The sequence below is a fragment of the Daucus carota genome, chromosome 2 (genome assembly GCF_001625215.2).
Source record: "Daucus carota subsp. sativus chromosome 2, DH1 v3.0, whole genome shotgun sequence".
Lineage (NCBI taxonomy): Eukaryota > Viridiplantae > Streptophyta > Magnoliopsida > Apiales > Apiaceae > Daucus > Daucus carota.
Genome location: NC_030382.2, coordinates 34,668,889 through 34,691,666, shown reverse-complemented (window position 1 = coordinate 34,691,666; position 22,778 = coordinate 34,668,889). Strand labels below are relative to the sequence as shown.

The following is a 22,778-nucleotide window of genomic DNA, read 5'->3' as shown; positions in this document are numbered from 1 at the left end:
AGGCACATCTCAACAAAATCAGTTTTGTTAGCGCAAGCATTAAAACAGAGAAGAGATAATTGTTTTTCCAATTCCAAAGATTTCGTGTCCAAAATATAGTCCTCTTCGTCATAATACTTGCCAGTTGTTTTAAAGAACTCAGTTGGATGCATTTTAGGATAGAGACATTCGACAGTAGTGTCCCTGAAAATCTGAACCTCAAACAAACCATCCCCGTAGTACTCAAACAAGGCAACATTGTACACCGTCAGACCATAATATCTCATGAATTTACCAATATCGTAAATCTTCCTGACTGCTTTGTCATATTTTGCAGGCCACAGGTATTTTTTTACATCTTATTCCTAGCTGACTACGAAGGAAATCACCATATCTATCGTGGAATGCTGCTGGAACCCTCTGTATTCAATGCATACAAAAAAAATGAATTTTATAGATATGGGTATGACAGTAAAGGAAACATGTTATAATGATAACTTGACCATTACCACTGCCCCAAAGATGTCGCATTCTATGTTTGCGGCGAGAAAGCTACATTTCTTATCCAATTTCCCTAAATTACATAGACAGTGAAAACAGGTACACATCAGGACATGATCAACACGGAATTATCATCAACACAGCAGGGATCAAAACATACCCTTATTAAACAACTTTGTCCACCTTGAGTCAAGGCTATTTTCATCCTGGATTCGAATATTACAAATTTAATCAAAAAGGGAAACACACAGATATATAATCTACAAGATACTGGAGTGCATGTGTTCTAATTTGACACAGCACTGCTGCCAAGTATTCACACAACAACTAATTTAGGTAAAGAGCAGAACTTAGAATGATTTGTAATCAGAGTTAATACAGATGTTATATACAAATTCAATCCAAGAAATTAGAAAAAGCAAAATAACGAGAACAATGTGAAGTAATGTAACCAATTGTATATAGTTCAATTGAAAGCGATCGATTGAAAACGATGAAGCAGCAATGAGTAGGTGTACCTTCATCTTGGTGATCGACAAGTCTGGAGCAATTTTACAACAAGAACAAGGGAATGCTGCACTGTGGAGAACACGATTGAGCTTCTAAGCACCGTCGCATACAACCAGGGTTTAGAGCGTAGAAATAGGTACGGTAGCCTTTTAGGACAGAGTAGTTTAATAAGCCTTTTATTACTCTTCCCTGTTGTCAGTACCTGTAAATTAAATTGATTCCTCTTAATAATTGTTTTCATTTTATCAATTTCCAATGTTCAAACATATATTATTGGATAATAAAATAAAAAACACTAATAAAAATATTTTATATTTTATCAATATTAGAGCGAATCAAAAATTTAACATATAACATATCATCAGGCACAAAAATATGAACATGTTATAATATATTGATTTTTAGGTGCATATGACATGTATGTTGTCGAATGCTGAAATTTATTTTATTTTCGGCCTCTCATTTGTGTATTATTAATTTTGTATACTGTCATAATTATAAAAATGATCTTAACAAATTATCGAATATTGTATTTGTTCCGATGTATGTTATTATTAGTATTATTATTATTATTATTATAGATATTGATTATTGATTTCACAAATTTATTTAGGTTATGGATTAAAAAATTAAAAACATATTATAACATATAATTTTTTTTTTTGGTTTAGATATATGAATGCCAAAGTATCGATCACAACCTTTTCTAATTTTCACAGGTTTGTAGTTAAGGTTCTTTTGCCGATTGTAGAAGTATAGATGATTCTTGATGCACAAGTTTTTATATATTTTACTGTGTTATTATTATATAATATAGATACCTTACTATATTTTACACTATTATCGGAATTTAATATAAATTTTATTAACTCAGCATAAGGATCTATGATAAAATTACAAAGATATCATTATAGTTTCGATGATAGTAATGTTTAAATTACCTATGACTATTTATACGGTATATATACAATTTCATACTAGAAAAAACAACAAATTTAAAAGCAGAACACTGCAGTGGAAAAATGGTATAAAAATAGATGACCAACAATACTTTAAGAAAATTAAAAAAAACAATTCTTAGAGCACGCGAAGCGCGGGCAAAAAGACCTAGTTATTTAGAAATGAGTATATATCTTGTACCTATTTATAGGTGTCAAAAGGTTTAATTTTGGATATCTAGTGTTACTCATACATATGATATAAATATGTTTATTATTGAAATTTTAACAAATCTTGAATATTAGAATAATATCAACCCGGAATCATAAAAATAAAAAATGGAGATATACTTTAACTCTCTCAAGGGAAAAAATTAGATATTATAATACCATTAAGTATAGTATATATCCTATGGCCTACTAATTTTTTATATTTAATATATACATATGATAAGAATCACAATAGGCCATACTCTACCAATAATAATATAATATTATTCATATATGCAATCTTTGAACAATGAATACTTGCAAATATAAATGATAATGTTCATAGATGCATAATATCTTTTATGCATATTCAAATTAAATCGGTTGACCAGAGTAATACTCCCTTCGTCCCCTCAATTGTTTATATTGAGGGACGGAGGCTCGATTCGCATATTAATACTTTCATAAAATATAGTTTAATAATTATTTTGAAATTTTTTTCTCCTGAATAAAAATTTACAGGGTATATTCGATTGTGATTTTAATTAATAGTTTTTAGTCTAATGATTTTAATGGATTGTATGTGATTTTGATTTTTTGTGGTTTCTTGATAAAATATCGTAGAGTTTATATAGATTATTTACGATTTAACCACAATGCTGCAAAATCTCATGAATTTTGGTGGGATTTCAAAAAATTTAAAATTTAAAATATACTAAAAAATCCCACAAAATCCATCATTTTATGAAATTCAAAAAAATCTATCAGCAATTGAATACCATCATATTTTAATGGATTTTAAACAATCTCAGTTGATACCATCGGATTTTAAAGCATAATTTAAAATCCCAATTGAATATCACCAGATTTTGTAGCATAATTCAAAATCCCAATTGAATACCCCAAGATTTTAATGGATTTCAAACAATCTCAATCGAATACCTCCGGATTTAATGAATGAAAAAAAAGTTTTAAAATCTCAATCGAATACATCCATCTTAATGTTTACTTTTTCTACAAAAAAATCAAAATTTGAAAATAAATTATGAAAGTATATTTTACATTTTTTTACAATTTTTTTCGCATTAATGCTCAGGACACATTTTAAGGCCCATATAAAATATACGAGTGGGTTAATTATCAAGTTGATCACTGAAGTGGACTGAATGCATCAAGTTGGTCAACGAACTCAAAACGGTATCAACATGGTCACTAAAGTCACGATAAATATCAAACAAGTACTTTGAAATATGAGTTCAAGTGGTAAAAATATTATTTATAAAGTTTTACACATTATTTTTAAATGTTACCACAACCAACTAAAAGGTTATGACTTCTAGTATTTAAAATAATATATTTATATTTTATCGAGTGTATTTATTATTTATATTTTATTATATAGTTATTTTCTTTGTTTTAATTAAAAATAAATAATAAATAAACTTGATAAAATCTAAATATATTATCATAAATATGAGAAGTGATAACCTTTTACTTGGTTTTGGCAACATTCAAAAATAATGCGTAAAACTTTATAAATAATATTTGGGTTTTATATCAAACTGGCCACTCGTTGCATCAAAATATCTCACTTGACCCACACATCTCAACGGGGACTCATTTAAGTCACTATAAACCAAATACATATCATTTTACCCACATCACTATTCATACATCTTTATTTAATCATTTATCAAAAATTAACCGTTTGTTTTTTTACAACGAAACCACTTCGAGTACTTTCATAATTGACTCTAGTATTTATCAAAATAATTTGAGAATTTTTAAAGCAACATAACTATGTAATTAAAAATATATGTAGCTATAAATTTATATTTATTTGATCACTCTTGTTATGTTACTTTATAATTTCCCAAATTATTTTGATAAATATTAGAGATAATTATGAAAGTACTCGAAGTGGTTTCGTAGTAAAAAAACAAACGGCTAATTTTTTATAAATGATTAAGTAAAAAGGTATGAATAATGATGTGGGTAAAATGATATTATTTGGTTTATAGTGGCTTAAATGAGTTCCCGTTGAGACATGTGTGTCAAGTGAGATATTTTGACCCAACGAGTGGCCCGTTTGATATAAACCCCAATAATATTTTTACTGCTTGAACTTATATTTCAAGATACTTATTTGATATTTATGGCCACTCCAGTGACCATTTTGATACCGTTTTGAGTTCAGTGACCAATTTGATACATTAAGTCCACTTCAGTGACCAACTAGATAATTAACCCTAAAAAAATGAGAGGGACAGAGGAAATATAAATTATTGGCTAAAAGTATAAAAATATGTTGATTTTATATTATAATAAGTAGTATTAAATTTGTTTGAGGGGTAAAATAATATAAATAAATATCAATGGTCGTAACTTACATGAAAACAAATATGTAGACATTTTGATATTTACAGTGAATATCTTCGAGTTCAACAAAAATCAATCTTGAAGAATATCAAGATATCTAAGATAAAAATGACAAACTTTTGTTGACGTGTTGATGGTCAAATTTGATCAAAAATGACCAATTAAATTTGACCAATATAATAAAAATTAATTTTACAATCATTTTGATGCGTAATTTTGAAATTTTAAAAATATTTCTTTTATATACGACGTCTTTAAGTTTATAACTTGACTCCTTTCATCATTTTTATAAATTTCACCATCATTGGTCAAAACTATAAATTCATCGTGCATAGGTCATGAATACATTTTTCATAAGCATATCATTTTAAGTTCAAAAAATGATTTCTTTAATATCTTGAACTATAAGTATATTACATCCTGTCGTCAGCTCATTCTTATTATTTAATTTGGGGAAAATAGATTTTTTTGCCACCCAACTTATTATTTGTTTAGAAACCTACCACTGAACTATAATTTTTTTCTTTTTTGTCACTAATGTTAGGTTCGGACTTTTTTTTGTCACTAACGTTAGGTTCGGATTTGATTATTAACAATATGTTATTTTTTTTAGTATTATTAAAATATAGTGTTAGTCTGCAATATAATAGCGATCTGATTTGATTATTAACAATATGTTATTTTTTTAGTATTATTAAAATATAGTGTTAGTCTGCAATATAATAGCGATCTGATATGTGTCTATATCTTTATGTTGTGTCCCAGGTAGTTTACCTTGGAGGACGAGAGTTGGACACCCATTTTGAGACTCCAAAAAATTTCAAAAATTATTTTATTTTATTTTTTTTGAATAAAATTTAATGTTGGTTTTTTTTCCTTAAAAAAACGTTGGATTTTTTCTTGTCACTAACATTATGTTTTAATTTGATTATTAACAATATGTCATTTTTTTAGCATTATAAAAATATAGTGGTAGTCTGCAATATTAAGGTGATATGATATGTGTCTATAACATTATATACAGTCATCTATGTGTCCCTTAGCTAGTTTACCTTGAAGTATGAGAGTTTAACAGGTATTTTTTTTTTTTTTTGACAAATATGGCTTATAGCCTTACAAATGAGTATCTGTTCTAAGATATTCTCGACATGAGCCAGGGTCGAACCCAAGACCTGGGACGACAGAGGATAAGCCCTTAACAGGTATTTTAAAAACCTAAAAAATTTAGTTTTATGAATTATTTTAAGACTCTACAAATATATGGTATCACTTGACTTTATAGTTCTTTACCACTACTTGTCACGTATTCTAAGGTTCCCACTTTTTATAAATATAGTTCCATAAGTTAATTTTGAGATTTTCTTTCTGAGTAAAAAAATCCGTACTCTCGTCCTCTAAGATAAACTACCTAGGACACATTTAGGGCATTTCCCAAAATGCCCCTTCAAAAGTTAACGGTAACGGCAGAAGATAACGGAAAGGGTGCAAAGTGTCTACGGGTTAAAAGTAAGGGGCTGCATAGTGTTTATTCCAAAACTATTAGGTGCAATGTGCAACATGCTGAAATTAAAGGGGTGCCAAATGCAATTAACTCTTAAAAAAATAACATAGTGTTAATAATCAAATCCGAACCTAACGTTAGTGATAAAAAAAAAATCCGAACCTAATATTAGTGGCAAAAAAGAAAAAAATTATAGTTCAGTGGTAGGTTTCTAAACAAATAATAAGTTGGGTGGCAAAAAAATCTATTTTCCCTTTAATTTGAAAAGAAGAAATGGACGAAGAGATATTTGTAAGACGTAGTGTAACACATATTTTCATAATAATAATTTAACACTATAATAAGACAGAAAACAATAAATAAGTCTTATGCATGAATCGACAAGATGACAAATGTGTACATATAAAATTAGAAAAATCAAGTAAACTGAAGCATGATAGTTCTGACATAATATATAAGCATATTTGTCAAGTTCATCTCGTAGATCAACAACTGATTTATCGTCCTAGCTAAACAAGTAAGCACAACAACTCTATCTATAATGTACTCAGCTTCAACAGTTGAAGTGGATACAGAATATTGATCCTCGCTAAACTAATATATCAGTTTATTTTCCAAGGATTAAAATGTGCTTCTAATTTTCATGTCTACTTACATCATGCATAGTCAAACTATGAGGAGCCAATTAGTGAGAAGTCACGATCTCTAAGATATCAGTTACCAGAAGATAATTAGGAAAAAATTCACAATATTAAATGAGATCCATTGGGATTGGCTTGGGATCTTGCATACATGCATGTTGAAAATGTTATATTTGATTTGCTTTCAGTCAACTTGTAGTGTTATTTTACACTAACAACTTGTATACAATTTATGAGATTTTTGATTCCAAGGACAAACTAACAGCAAATATTTAATAATCGAGTAAAGAACAAAAAACATTTGAAATTTCGGGTGATTTGATTTTCCACCCGAGATAATTTTATATTGAAGAAATAATATGTGATATTCTTACAAATACACAGATTTAGATTTTTCAACACTTAAAACACAAGAATTTCTAAACTTGCTAGTGTTTTCTCACACTTGTGAAGTGCTGCTACTACTTGATTATATATCCTAAGTTTACAAAGCAAACCAGAAGACAAAATTAACACTCTATTTTAGGCCTTGTTTCTTCATTCTTTTTTTTATGCAGGTCTTCCGGATTGTCTGCATTGACTAAAAAAAAATATCTTAATCCAAGTTGCTTGTATGGAATTAAAATGTTTCTGATTCTTCTTTGATTTCCCAAATAGACTTCCATATCCAAATTAGTAAAATCAACTCATGTGATCTGTCAGAATAAAGGAAAAGTCATTTTTAATAGATATTGATTATTCGTTGAAATACTCTTTATTCGTAAATTGATCTACTGGCTTTATCAGTTGAAACTTCACTCGTTCATTAATTTACAGACTTTATCCTTTAAGATTTTATCTGTTGATTAACTTACAGACTTTATCCGTTTATAGATGTTAAAGCCTAAAGTAATTAATTTTTAAGTTACTAGTTGCTACTAATCATTTGAAATTTATAAACTTAGTTGCAACAGGTTAAAAATATAATTATATTGAAAAATAATTTACAAATTACGTTTAATTATATATAAGTAATTTGGATCCGAATAATCCAATTTTTCGATCTGATCAAAACGGATATCCAAAATCCGAATATCTGATCAAAACAAAATCGAAATTGACTTTTGATGATCTGAAAGTCAGATATCTAACTAATTATTAATAATCGAACCAGCTATCCGATTTTGTTCGCGTGATACTTCGCGGACTGCGCATCCACAAAGCCTTTTATCTAACTGTTAACAACGAATATCATGGATATCCTTGCACTAACTTAGCCAAACGTGATTAATTTTTTAATAATTTAATAAGTTAATTAACATATTTTAGAATATTAGTAAGAGCATCTCCAACCATGTGAAATCCTTAGCTAAAAGTCTAGTTGGCATTTCAAAATTAAAAAAATATAGCCAACCGCGTGAAAAAATGTCACTCCAACCACAGTCATCCATTGTCTATAATTATAGCCATCCCCCTATGGATGACTATATTTGTCGAACCACTACAGATCTGTAGTGAATTCTACGTCATCTCCCGCAATTTATTTTCCTCCTTCCCGCGGATTACAAATTATTTATTGCCATATTAAACTGATATATTCTATTTATAACAATTTAAATATTAATAACATACTATTTTTAAATTATAGCCAATCAATACAATCAATACTATTTGAAGCACAATGTTTTACAGGTTCAGCAAATTTTACATAAAGTCTTGCAGGTCTAATTTAGCCAATGATTATAGCCAACGCCATTGGAGATACTCTAAGAACAAAATTTTTATTAAAATAAGAAGTTCCCTAAATAAGAGCAAGATCAATTAGAAAATTTTTAAGTCGATAATACCCTGCATGTCATTTACCTACTTTAAAAAAATTAAAAAAAAATATATTGTAATTATAATTGTTAACCGATTCGGAACCTATAAAAAATCAAAATAAGATTGATGATCACTTACATCACACACATGACACACTCGCCATCTCACTCTCTCTCTCTCCCAAGTCCCACCTACTTATATTTACGTCTCTCTCATCTCTCCCACTCTCCCACTCTCACTCTCTCTCTGGTTCGAACATTTGAGACTTACTTTCTCACGCTATAAAGGTACGCATATGATCTCCATCTCACTCTCGTTTCTTTCTAATATATATGTTGTTTTTTCATAGTTAATCACTTGACCATTGTTCATGCTCTGTACCTCCAACTGTATCATTTAAACTTGGTCTCACTTTTCAGCACGTTTTAAATTCTTGCATTTCTCTAATTTCGTTTCTTTAGTATATATATGATGAAGTTGGAATTCTTGGACTTTTTATATTGATGAGCTTTAATTCAACTATCTTCATTAGTTTGTAATTTAGATCTTTATATGATTCGAATTGTAAAGCTTTGCCATTGTGCAACATGTACATGTATCATATATGATTAATTTCTTCAATATGTACACAAAATATGTACTCTTTTTTATCTTGTTAAATTGAAAGTATAAGTCATGAACTGATTGTGTTTCAAGTTTAAGTTGTCTGATCCTAGCTGCCTTGCTTTCAAATCTTTGTTTTTGTTTCAGGCCGGGATAAATTTTGACAGTATCCGACAGGAATATGACAAATCCAGCTTCTGTAGACAACATTACCTTGTTCGTAGCTCTCATATGTGTTTGCATTGTCATTGGTCATCTTCTTGTAGAAAATAAATGGACGAATGAGTCCACCACTCCGCTTTTCCTAGTCAGTTTTCTTCTCTCTTAATTTTTATTCAAAGATTTTACAGGATACAGAGGTCTGTGGACTTACAATTTTGTGTGGATTGATCATCAATCACGCAGGGACTATGTTCTGGAGTTGTCATTTTGCTGTCATCAGGTGGAACAAACTCTCGCATTTTTGAGTTTGACGAACAACTTTTCTTCATATATCTTCTTCCGCCTATAATATTTAATGCAGGGTAAGCTTCGTTTTCCTCACACTGAATGATAACCAGGTTTCATATTTTATCCATGATGAGGACCACCACTAGTCCACTACCATTGCAGTTTTACTGTCTAATGTGGAAGATGCATCTAGTTTAGCAGCATAAAAAGAGGGAGACCTTATATTTCCATGTCATATATGTCTGTAGGTCCTTATAATTTATAATATTAATATTCTTATATCAGGTTTCAGATGAAAAAGAAGCAATTTTTTCAAAACTTCATGACAATCATGCTATTTGGAGCTCTTGGTACACTTATGTCCTTTACAATCATATCATTTGGTATGCTCAGACAACTCCATTGTAGTAGTTTATAAAATATATCATCAATGTATCAATCTATATATTTAATATTTTTAAATTTCTTTAATACAATGTGTCAAATATTTATTGAATGATACATATAGAATATCAAGATAGGCTGGTTCGTACACTTTGTACTTGCTGTTTATTGTTTAAACACACATAATAAGTTTAAACTTTTATGCTTTTTAACTAATTTAATACAGGTGCAAGGTATTTAATCGAAATGCTGAATATTGGCTCTTTGGAGATCAAGGATTATCTCGGTATGCTGTTCATCCCTGCATCGCCATTGATCCTCCTGTTTTTGTGAGTTTGTATCATTAATTCCTTTGACTTAGTCTGGTGATACTGATGTTAACATAGCCGGTTTCGACACGTTTAGATGGTAAAGTTTATTAACTTGAGATGTATTGCACTAATTGCAAATGTTCAAGACATCAGTCATGATATATTGACACCAAGTAGGAGTGAATCAATGTTCTTCAAATTTTATGGATATTACACGGTACCACCGTGTATCGATTAGAAAATGCAGATAGTAGATAGGTGGGGGTAAGGGGTGTTAATGCAGTCCTTTTGAAGGCCCAGTCTTCTTTATATTGTCCCAGATAATTATTTTCTCTACCTACTGTAATGTTTTGCATTAAACTGTGTCATTTTGACTTCACAATGTACTATACAAATGTATTTGTTATCTGCAAGGAACAAGTTTATTTGTTAAATGTTGGTGCTGTACAAATTTCAATAATAAACATAATATATCATATAATAATGTGTGAATGTATCTTTGGACTTCCAGGGAAAATAATTTGGATAGATAACTTCAAAACTTTGTTTGAATACAGACTCTAATTGTGGTTGTAGTGGTTGACTTGTTAATTAAGTTTCTCCAGAAAAATTGATGACTTAAATGTGATGTCTAATAGTATTTGAGAGAAGAAAATTATGTACTTAATGCTTTCAGTGTTTAAGCTATGTTCTAAACTAAGATATGTTTCTTTGAAGCAATTGGAGCAATTTTTTCGGCTACAGATTCTGTATACACCTTGCAGGTATGAATGACTTGTCAGGGTGGCAATTTTGTGCACATGTATAATAAAATATAGAGTAAAGTATACGTTAGTGGCCGAACTTTGTCCATTTTTTACATTTTGGTGGCCGGAAATTCAAATTTGCAATACGGTGGCCATATATTGTCTTAATTCATCGAAAAGGTCGATAAGGGCCACTTTTTTGAGGAATAAAAGATTAGTCTTTTCTCAGAAAAGTGGCCCTTGGCCATTTCTTTGAAACATATAAAGTCTGGCCACCTATTTGTAAATTTGAAATTGTGGTCACCAAAGTGCAAAAACGGATAAAGTTCGGCCACCACTTTGCGTTTTACTCTAAAATATATGACTAGTGTGTTGTCTGATACTCTGATGTCAGATTCTTAGTCAAGAAGAGACACCTTTGTTGTACAGCATATTGTTCGGGGAAGGAGTGGTGAATGACGCTACATCTGTAGTTCTCTTTCATGCAATTCAAAAATATGACCTCTCCGACATCAACGTGAAAACTGCCTTTCAATTTGGGGGGACTTTCTTGTTTCTGTTTACTACAAGCACCTTGTTGGGGGTCTCAGTAAGTGTATCTCTCCCCTCTAAATCATGATAATAAATTTAACCAAATGGCATTAAAGTCTTGACATACAAATACCGTACTAGTAGACTTGGACCACTGAGCCTGATATGAACAATCAAACTACAGATCCTAAGTGCATCAATCATAAATTTTTTTGCCATTGTGAGCTACAAAATATCACTACTTTTAATACAAAAAGAGTGTTTTTACAACTTTGCATACAAAAGATACACATCCCATGTAAAAATGAGAGCAAGAAGTTATCATTTGTCAGACTAGATTGGTGCGAAGTCACACATGACCTCTCATGCATCATACGTGTTTCAAATTTCACTTTGTGAACAATTTAAGTGCAAATATAGGTCAATGTCTTTGAAGGCAACTTAGAACAATGTTGAACTTGTTCTTGTCTGCATTCTTGTGAAGTATGCCATATTACACTCTGTTGTAAACAATTTTTGACTCAACTTTCAGGTTGGATTGCTCAGTGCTTTTATCATGAAAAAGTTGCATCCCGGAAGGTATGTCTGCGTAGCATTTATGGTGACTAATTTTTCTCTTTGGAATTTATTATAGTTAAACTTGCAAATACAATAGCTGAAAGTTCAATCCAATTGTTGACTGAAAGCATTACAAAAATCAATAAAGTACCCATTCGGCGATATGGTACCAGGCGCAAAACCTGAAGACTAACTCTGCAAGCCACTTCTGAATAAAATGTCAAGATTGGGCATATGTTCATAACAAAAATAATGACTTTACATGTATAATATTTGTTGAAATATGTAAAATTCTGCTAGAGTGCCACGATGAGTAATAGATGAAACTAAAATTAATGGTCTTCCTCATTTATCTATTATGACCACATCAATCTTCGAAACTATGTGGATGCCTTCATTTGTGAATTTATACACTTTCTACATGTGTCTTCAATAGCGGGTTTGTAACTTTTCAGGCATTCTTCTGATCGTGAAATGGCGCTTATGATTCTGATGGCTTACCTTTCATATATGATGGCTGAGGTATGTTATAATTGTTTTGAGTTCCCAAAATATTTAAACCTGTTACTAATAAGTTAACACATATAAATATGAGCTTCAGCAATTTGATATTATTGTTTTGTACTTATCCGTTGGTCTTCCAGCTGTTTGACTTGAGTGGTATACTTACCGCATTCTTTTGCGGGTTAGTCATGTCACATTACGCTTGGCATTCTATGACTGACGGGTCAAAAGTAGCGACAAGGTGAGCATAACCTTGAGGAAGACCTCTGCAAGTCCATCAATAGTTTTTTTTTTTTTTTTTTTAACGTAGGAACCCGCAGCCGCTCTACATAACAAAGAAATTTCTTTGCAAGTCCATAACTTAATTTTACTTTAATTTTCTGATTTCCAGGCATGCCTTCGCAACATTTTCATTCATTTGTGAAATATGCATCTTTCTTTATGTTGGTATGGATGCATTGGACTTGGAAAAGTGGAATTTTGTTAGCAGCTGGTAGAACTCAAATTTCAATACATTTTTAGATCTACAATATACTACACATTACTTCTTTTTTCTTTTTAGTAGGCTTTATGTAGAAGATAAAAATTAACTGTTCCTTATATTCACGTTAAAATTTACAGAAAGCTTTTTTGGGCAAATTGTGTTTATATCTGCCTAATTCTAATCAATTTCCATGACTTCAGTCCCGCAAAATCTGTTGGCATGAGTGCTTTGCTGCTTGGCTTGGTTCTGATCGGAAGAGCATCATTTGTATTCCCTCTTTCCTTTATATCAAACCTTACCAAGAAGTCCACGAGTTATAAATTAAACCTCAAGCAACAGGTATTAAAGTGAAAAAATAAAAAGCACTTTATGTTTTTCATTTATCTGAAACTTACCAATGTGACTACAAACTTATAACTATGATTGTGCAGGTTATAATATGGTGGGCTGGTCTAATGAGAGGCGTTGTTTCAATGACACTTGCTTATAATCAGGTAAATGGGAGCCAAAGAAAATCATCCTGGATGTATGAAGGAAAATAAAGTGGGAATTGTTACTTAGATATGTCATATATTAATCCTATTTGCTCAGATTGAAAGATATGCTCCTGTGGCTTCAAATCTGGAGATACCATGTCTAATGTAGATATTCTTAACGTGACATTACCTAAGATGAGTATTGAGTAAATCCCCCCCCCCCCCCCCCCCCCCCAAATGCCCCATAACACATATCCTGCTATCTGCTCATGTATAGCTCAGATCTCAGCACTCACGTCAGTTGGCCTAATTCTAACCCATTGAGATTTTTGGACACCGGGTCAAGTGCCAAGTTTAACTGGTGAGCTCCTAGTGGACTATGCTTTGGCCATATGATAAAGAACCCTATAATATTAATCAGACACACCTGTAAGGGGCGACGTACACTAGACCTATTGTCTGCTGTCCTGAACGTCAGTCTTACCCCAATTTATCACCTTTTACCTGAATAACCTGGTGGTAGGCACATTTCTAAGGTCAGGTACCTCCCCCGGCTTTTCCATTATTTATGCATAACCCCTCACGAGATTTTAAGAAATTCCACTGACAACAATTGTCAAACTTTAAATTTGATTTATCAATACTATTAGTTTGCAAGTTTCATGTTTATTTGTACACTTTCTTATCAGCATATTACTTACTGACCAACATTCATAACCGGTGCAGTTTACGAGATTCGGGCATACCCAACAACAAGCAAATGCTATTATATTAACCAGCACAATGACTGTTGTTCTTTTCAGTACTATGGTAAACCATACTCAACCCTGTATCACATTTATCTTTACTCTTAACGTAATATTGTTGCATCTTGTATATGGTGTTCTTTTGCTAAATGCAAGATAAACTTGGTTTTTTATCTCGAATGCTTTACAATGGGGCAGACTCTCTTTAATAAAAGATTTATGTAACATAAATGCAATATAAATTATAGGTTCTGTAATCTCTCGACACTATAAATCCCATGTAGGCATACATATCATTTTTCTTATTATTGTTTTTATTGTAATATTGTTATGTGTCTAGCACTGCTTTGCTCTTCTTCTTCAGTAATTCACTTGGGAGTTGGGACACAGGATCAATTGATTATACTGATTTGCAGTAAATTCTTTGCTCCTTATACCATGTGCACTGTGTGTCTGATTCTATTAAATTATGACTTCTACAAAAATTATAATTATCTGTATAATGAATATATAGCTCAGTCAAGGGTTCACTAACCCTTTGCTCTCTCTGTTGTGTTTTATATATCATATTCTTTTCGCTCTGTGAATCTTGCTACCGATAAAATTGGTAATTTTCTGAAATATTCCACAGTTCAGTCTATATTTGTTTCTATCATACTTGATCTAGACAGGGAAATTATCAGACTGCCATAAACAGTTTATCTATTTTAAGGGTGAAGATTATCAGTTTTCCTAAACAACATACTGAGCACATTACAATATATTTGCCTCAGTTTGGTACTTGTGTTATGCATAGCCAATCCAAGAAGAACTTTAAATATATTCTTTTTTATATTCTTTCTGTTTTTGCCCTAACAATTATAATTCTGAAGTAAAGTATGTTCTTTTTCTTATCTGACAATGGAAGTTCTACTTTTTTTTATTGCTGTAATTTGTAAAGGTTTTCGGATTGATGACAAAACCTCTAGTAAGACTCTTGATGCCTCCACCGATACTAAACAGAAATGTCCTGTCCTCTGAACCATCAAGTCCAAATACCTTGCCACTTTTGCATAGTTCTCAAGATCCAGAAAGTGATACAGAACATGAAGATATACACAGGTCAGCCAGCCTGAGCAGGATCTTAAGCACAACAAGTAACACTATTCATCGGTACTGGAGAAAATATGATGATAGATATATGAGACCACTGTTCGGCGGCAGAGAAGTTGTTCATCCTGTTCCTGCTTCATCAACGAATAATGATTCGCAGTAAAATCATTGATCAGTAGCACACTGCCAAGTAGAGAACACTGTATACTTGTTCTATCCAGGTATGGCTAGTAATGCCAATTTCGTTGTCAGAAGCATTTTATCCATGAGGAATTCTATGATGTATATTTACTGTCGTGTCATTGAGAGTGGTGTCCATGCAGTTGTTTAAAGACTGCTAAATTTTGTCCCTAAATTTTACTGTAACAGATGCAGTTAAGATACTTGTCAAGTTGTTGCTTCGTTCTTTTTGACAGCATGTTTCAGATACAACCAAATAAATTAGTTAGTGGCCTTCGATAAAATTTGTATAAAGGAAATGAAAAGTTACTGGTTTATTTCAGAGTTGTGAGAGGTGATGAGGTGCCAGTTAAGTAGTAAAAGGTGTATCATTAGAAACATTTCATTTGGATTGGGACTACTTGGGCTTCATGGTATATAGGAAGTGTAAATTTAGATGAAGGAACAGCCTCTCATTCGAAGAGTAGCATTATCTCCTGCAAAAGCCCCGCACTTAAAGCTGGAGGAATACCAGAGGAGGCTTAAATGGAAGAAGTATGCTGGTGCTGCTGATTTTACAAAGATTGGTGATTGATATTAAGCTGGTGAATACATGGAAAGCATTAGTAGATCGAAGAATGTGGCCGTCGAGTAATGAGGGAATAGTATCAAGAACAAGACAATTACGAGTTAGAAAGAACCGTGTATAAGGGAATAGTATCAAGATTCAAAAACAAGAAGAAAACAATTGTGAGCTAGAAAGAAAAAATGCGTATAAGGCGCACATCCCAGTAGGTGGCTTATCCGCGTATTATGGAAATGAAATTCGGGCCAAAGGGGGCACAAAACATAATAATATAATACCGGACTAAGTGGAATTTGGTGGCTGAATTTTATAGTTTTTGAATTTTAGTTGTCGGAATTTCAAAGTTATGATAGGTGATCAAATATTATTTTTGAATATAAAGACTATGTCCGCCCACCATGTTGCAAATTTGAGATTTGAGTCACTAAATTGTAAAAAATAATAAAATTCAGCTATTATTTTGCATTTCACTCTAATACAATTTGCATTTTGTTTATCACATGTTTAATTTATTTTTTAGTATGCATACCTAAATTTTCATACTTTAAATAAATTATTTCTAGTCATGTTAAGTATTTCTAAATATTTGTATTGAGTTTAGTTGTCAACAAAAGGGGGAAAGAGGTTTTTGTGCCATGTTGATTGTTGAGTGATGGTGAGGGTCGAGGGGAAGTATTGTGCTGGTTTCGTGTCACCGTTGGGTTGATGTTGAGGGTCAATGGAAGCACGGTTTTCATGTCAAGTTGAGTGGCAAGTATTTTGTGTGTTTACATAACTTCCACCGTCAAAAGATAACCGGAAGATGGATAATACATGTTATATATATATACCGATATTTTGAACTTGACTAAGGCTATAAACAAATTGAGGTGTTTGCGAATAAACTCGGCTCGATTCGTTTTATTATTGAGCTCGAGTTTGAACAACAAATTTTGTGAAACTCGATTCAAGTATTATTTGTGTTTGACTCGAGCTCGACTCGTAATCAACTCGAGCTGAGCTCGACTCGACTCTTTAAACTCAAGTTTGACTCCTTAAAGCAGAATATGTATGTGTGTGTTTAGGTGGTGTGAATTTTTGATAATTTATTTGTAAAAATATAGAAATATAATTTTTATTTTTTGATATTTTTATAGCATCATTAAAATAATTATATCCTAACATCTGTATGGTTGGATGGTCAAGAAACTTTTTGAAAAAAATTAAACATCAATCAGGACCAAACGTATTTTAAGTAGTAATAATTAATTTACTAGTTGCTAAAATCTTACATCAAATATACTTTTCATTTTTTTGTATTTTTTTTACATCATTAAAATAAGTGTATCACAACATTCGTATTGTTGAATTGTCAAGAAAATTTTTGAAAAAATTTAAAGGTTGATTTGAGACCAAGCTTGTTTGAAGTTGTTTTTTTTTGAAACATTGTTTGAAGTTGTTATAATTTCACTAGTTGACTGCTAAAATCTTACATTAAATATATTTTTTATTTTTTGATATTTTTGTAACATCATTAAAATAAGTAAATTATAACATCCGTACGGTTGGATCATCAATTTTTTTAGAAAAAACTAATCATCAATACGGGACCGAGCTTGTTGTAAGTGAATTTTAAAAAAAATAATAATAAATTGCATGAACGACTCGACTCAAACTCGATTTTGTTCTTAACGAAATTAAGTTCGAACAACAAAAGATGTTTGTTTATCTTAACAAACAAACTCGACTTGCCTAGAAAAAAACTCAAAATCGAAATTGATAAGTAAAAAGTGATCCACTCGGCCGTTCACAGCCCTAAACTTACTGAAGTCTTGAATATTGGTATGGTTGAGTTTAGGGATTATAATCTCTTGAATTTAGAAAAATAATGAAATTATATCCAGAATTATAATCTCCGGAAACAAATATGGTGGTCTAAGTTCCTTAGCTCTCAACTTCTAGGTGATATTTTAAATTGCCGGCTTCTGTAACTCTCCTGCTTTTGTAGTTCCAATTATCTCTGTTTCAGGTCATTCTAAAACTTGAGGATCACATGACTAGCTACTGAATCAGGGTGTCCTTTTGCAACCTCAGGTACAACAATAATCAGCTGGACAGGTTGAGCAAGTAGATGAACAAACAGTTAATTTAGATATATGATGGTCATTTTATGATGGTCATTTCTCCTATCTTTGTCAAATAAATTTAATCAGCGTTACTACATATTCTCTTTCAAAATCATATTCATTTGTAAGTATCAGAAGAAAAAAGAATTATCCTAATCGTTTTATCTTGATTAATTCTTCCAATCGATATTAAAGAGCTTAGAGTACAATTTATGCATGAATGTACGGATTTTAGTAATTAATCAGAATTTGTTCTAATTTTAGATATAGAGTTCTTGATTTAAATATTATAAGAAAAACTTTTTGTGAATCAATTTTTATAACCTTGAAATTTATAATTTCTTGTATTTCATATTATGTTTTCTCTTTTATTAATATAAGAAATTTATACAACTATCAAATAATTTTTTTATCTAATCTATCACCCTATATATTGCTAGGAAAATGTGATGATTGATGATACAAAGTATTTTATTCTTACTTAGAATAAAATTGCATGTAGCTGATCAATTGATAGCATGCTAAGGCAGTATCAATTGATCAGATTCACCCATCAACAGATGATGAGGTACTGTAACAAAACTGGAACATCTTAGCGATTAATGTATTAATAATGTATACTTTTAGATTAGCAATTGAACTATCAATGGATGTATAGATAGGGTGACATAATTGTAAATATGACAAGTCATGTAATCTATCCAAGTGAAGTGAAAATCTATCGCTAGTCATGAAGTATCAACGGGTAATTAAGAGAGCTTATCAATCGCTACATCAACACCATCAATCGATGATTCAAGAAAGGCTATCAATTGATAATTTAGAAAGCATATCAATTGATAGTTAGGAATTGATAGCTACAGGTCAAGTAAAGGACAGAGAGCACATGGGTTGATGTGACAGATGCTGCATCAGTTTTGGAAGCTAAACCAAAAGCAGTTTAGTCAAATATTGAGAACCTCGAAGCCTACCATTTCTGGCAAAGTAACAAGAATTTCAAGCTGCCAAATGTTGTATCAAGTCCAAGAAATTCTATATTTGTAATAGCTAGAAATTGAGTAGGAAAATACTTTTACAGACTATTTTTGTTTGTAGTAGTATATATTCACTTTGTAATTTACATTTTAAAGTATCCAAACACCAAGAACTAAAGAGCAAAGCAATAGAGAAAGTTAGCAAGAAATTGTAAGTTTCTGCTCTTCATTCTTTTGTAAGCAGCCAAGTATTTATACTTGGAAGGTTCTTAATATCTCTCAGGTGGACCAAACAATCCACCTGAAATTTTTATGATCCTTGTTCTTTAAAATTCTGTTTTAGTTTTAATATTCTCTTGTAGTTTGAATATAATCTGTTAAGCAAGAATTTGTTAAAATTTTTGTAGATTGTATTCAACCCCTCTTCTACAATCTAACTTATTGTTTGCATTGTCTGAATGACATATATATTCTCCGATTTTGATATATATAGGCCTAACAAAACATACATAATTAACTAGATCATCAATATCGAATTCATTTAATTCAAGAATCATGTTTGCCCAACAAATTTGATCAAATAGGTACATCTGGTTTGGTTTACTCCCTCTGTCCCAGTCAATTGTATACGTTTCTTTTTCACTGCTCGACACGCTTTTTAAGGCTTTTATAAAACATAGTTCCACAACTTATTTTTAATATTTTCTTTTTTTTGTATAAAAATATAAATGTTATACTTTTATACAAAAAAAGAAAATCTTAAAAATAATTTACAGAACTATACTATATTGAAGCATTAAAGTCCGTGCCGCGCCCCCGTCCCCCAATGTATACTATTGACTGGGACGGAGGGAGTATACAATATTATAAAGAAAGTCAAACTACTGTGTACATTTAGGCATACAATTCGGGATCGAATCACTGGCGATGCATGTCTTCAACGTATCTGGATCTGAAACATCAAACAAAATAGATAATGTAAGCTTGACCAAAAAAAAAAAATTAACACAAGACCGATACGTACCGGAGTTAATAAAATTTAGAGCACAAAGATTCGACACAAGTAGTAGCACAATTTTGGTCGACCAGGGACTCTGAACATTGGACGGCGCAGCCAACAAAGCAGGCCACCCATTGCCAAGTTTTTCGATCCTTCCCTTCAGCAATGCATTTCAAAGTGCAAGATTCTATGCATTTAGCTGCAAATTTATTAGAATTTCCGGCAGCTGCAACAAACACCATCAACTCTGCAACGATTATTATTGTAACAAATGTCATGGCAATAATTTTTGCCATTGATAGTTTTCTTTATTTTAGTTGAGTTGTTTTTGCATGCAGTGAGTAGTAAGATTTCACTATCTTATGCTATATATAGTGGTAAATGAGTTTATTATATTTGTGTTTGTAGATATATTCTATTTGCATGTATTAATATGATTAATGAAGATCTTCTTGATTTGGATATCTATCTTGTCCTCATGTATATATATAAATTCAGGGAGGACTTTGTAATCATTATAAATTTTTTATATTTTTCACAAATTGGTATAACACTTTCAATATTAAAACTCAAATCAAATTCCTCATGCGAAACAATAAACAAAAAAATCTTGACATATATATAACTATGTTGCAACACTTTTAAGAAATTATTCAAAATACTACTTTTTTAAAAGTCTTAAAAAATATTGTCACTTTGAAATTTATTTCTAAAATTAGTACTTTTTAAGTTTTATTTTAAATACGGTCTCCAACTTTTACAATTGAAAATGCACCTGTGATTTATTTATTTTTTTAAATAATGGTTTATGGATTGATTTCCTTTTCCCAACAAAAATATGACCTAAATGAGAGCACATATGATTGGGAAGTATTATTGGGATGGTTTAAATGGTAATTAGTGAAAGCAGAGGAAACATGATGAGGCAAGATTGAGCGGAGAAAATGGGGAGTGGACTAATATTGGCGCTATTTGGGGATTAGCCGTTAGAGCGGGTCCAAGAGTTCTTTTAGATACTCTCTATAACAACTGTTATTATATTGACTCTCAGCCCTTTTAACACGCACATGTGGAGTCCAACTCCAACAGTTTCCTCATCTTTTATACTTATATGATGTTTATCCTTTGTCATCCAACACCACATATTCGGGAGTACACGGGGAAAATAATATCTAGTAATATAAAATTAGTTTAGGAGAGAGTACAGACTCCTCATCACTGAGGAACATTTTAAAGCTCCTAGTTTTATGAAGAGAGATTAGGAGACTGTTGGACACGCTTTTCCCTTTAATTTCTTTATTATTTGACTTAAGAGCACCACTAGGGTGCCTCTTGGTCTTGCTCTTAGCGGTTACTTGTTAGCAGATTGAATTAGATGTTTTGACTAGCGGATTGAAATAGATGTTTTGACTAGCGGATTAAATTAGCTGTTTCACGTAAAACTGTTTGGTTAATAGCTGATTGATTAGCTTCTTCTGACACAAACCAAAACCTCTAACCCAAAAAACTCCTCAAAGTAGCTTTTTCAAAATTAGCTTTTTGGGTCCAAATCTCTATTTCAATCCGCTAACTACCAAACACTTATATTAGCGGATTCTAGTGGTCAAACCTCTAAACCACACCAAACCTCTAACTTCCAAACAGGGCCATTATACAGTCATCTTGATATTAGGGTTTAGGAAGAAATTGAATTGAAGCCGAAACCGGTGAAAATCAAACCGTCAAAAATCAAAAAATCGAATCGATTATAATAGTTGCGATTCCGGTTTAAGGCCAAACCCGAATCGAATCGATTATTAAAATAAATATTATATATATATACACCTCTGTTCTAAAAGTCGGTGATTAATCACCGATTAATCCTTGTTCCGTAGCTCGCCGAACTGATTAAATATCTGATTAATCACCAATCAATCCGATTAATCCCCGATCAATTCAATTAATCCCCGATTAATCTTTGTTCCGTAACTTCACCGACTAAGTCCGATTCCCGCTTTTTACAACATTGATATACACACATATATGTATGTTAGACACAAGTATATAATATGTAATGAACAAAGTAAAATGGAGGCAAGATAGGTTACTAGGAAGTGGGGTTGAACCGTGTTTAGGTTATTTTGTTAAAATTGATTTATCCGAACGAGTTTCTCCACCGAGCACTTTCTTTTAATATCATTACGGTTGAGTCGTTTATCTACTTCCATCATGATCCCCACAATATATAAGTTTTATTGTATCTAATCTTGTTTAAATTCAATAATTTAATAATGTCGTTCATTATCAAATTTGAAGTATATATTGAATTAACATAAATTCTCTATTATTTCAATTTGGAACTATGTTTCTTATTTTTATTTATTGCGGTGTTAAAACCGAAACTGAACCGATTGAAATCGAACTGAGATTTTCTGAAACCGAAACCGATCAAGCGGTTCAGTTACGGTTTCGATTTTCGATTTTAAAAATAAAAAATCTACAATTTCGATTGCGGTTTTACGTTTTAACCGTATCGTGCTCTCACATACAGAGTTATGGCATGGGCAATGCTCGCTTCTAAACCTTAGAGCAAGTCCAATAGGTTACCTATATGATGTCCTAAACTCACAT

At 31.5% G+C, this 22,778-nt stretch overlaps 1 protein-coding gene across 4 annotated transcripts; it reads left to right on the top strand.

Moving 5' to 3' along the window:
* The first annotated feature begins 8,595 nt into the window (after positions 1 to 8,595).
* Positions 8,596 to 15,735, top strand: LOC108205784 (sodium/hydrogen exchanger 1). 4 transcript variants are annotated; one of them, XM_064087232.1, is made up of 15 exons: positions 8,597 to 8,746; positions 9,210 to 9,369; positions 9,468 to 9,586; positions 9,798 to 9,862; positions 10,123 to 10,182; positions 10,925 to 10,971; positions 11,348 to 11,542; positions 12,017 to 12,063; positions 12,498 to 12,564; positions 12,687 to 12,787; positions 12,938 to 13,039; positions 13,231 to 13,369; positions 13,462 to 13,524; positions 14,233 to 14,316; positions 15,193 to 15,735. In XM_064087232.1, exons 2-15 carry the CDS (start codon positions 9,244 to 9,246, stop codon positions 15,505 to 15,507), a joined length of 1,530 nt encoding a protein of 509 aa, XP_063943302.1. In that variant the 5' UTR covers positions 8,597 to 8,746; positions 9,210 to 9,243; the 3' UTR covers positions 15,508 to 15,735. The 4 variants fall into 4 exon arrangements, with proteins under 4 accessions (XP_063943303.1, XP_063943302.1, XP_017231344.2 ...); XM_017375855.2 differs by having other exon boundaries at positions 8,598 to 8,746; positions 9,798 to 9,895; XM_064087233.1 differs by lacking the exon at positions 9,798 to 9,862 and having other exon boundaries at positions 8,596 to 8,746; positions 10,123 to 10,225; positions 11,383 to 11,542.
* Positions 15,736 to 22,778: the final 7,043 nt, after the last annotated feature.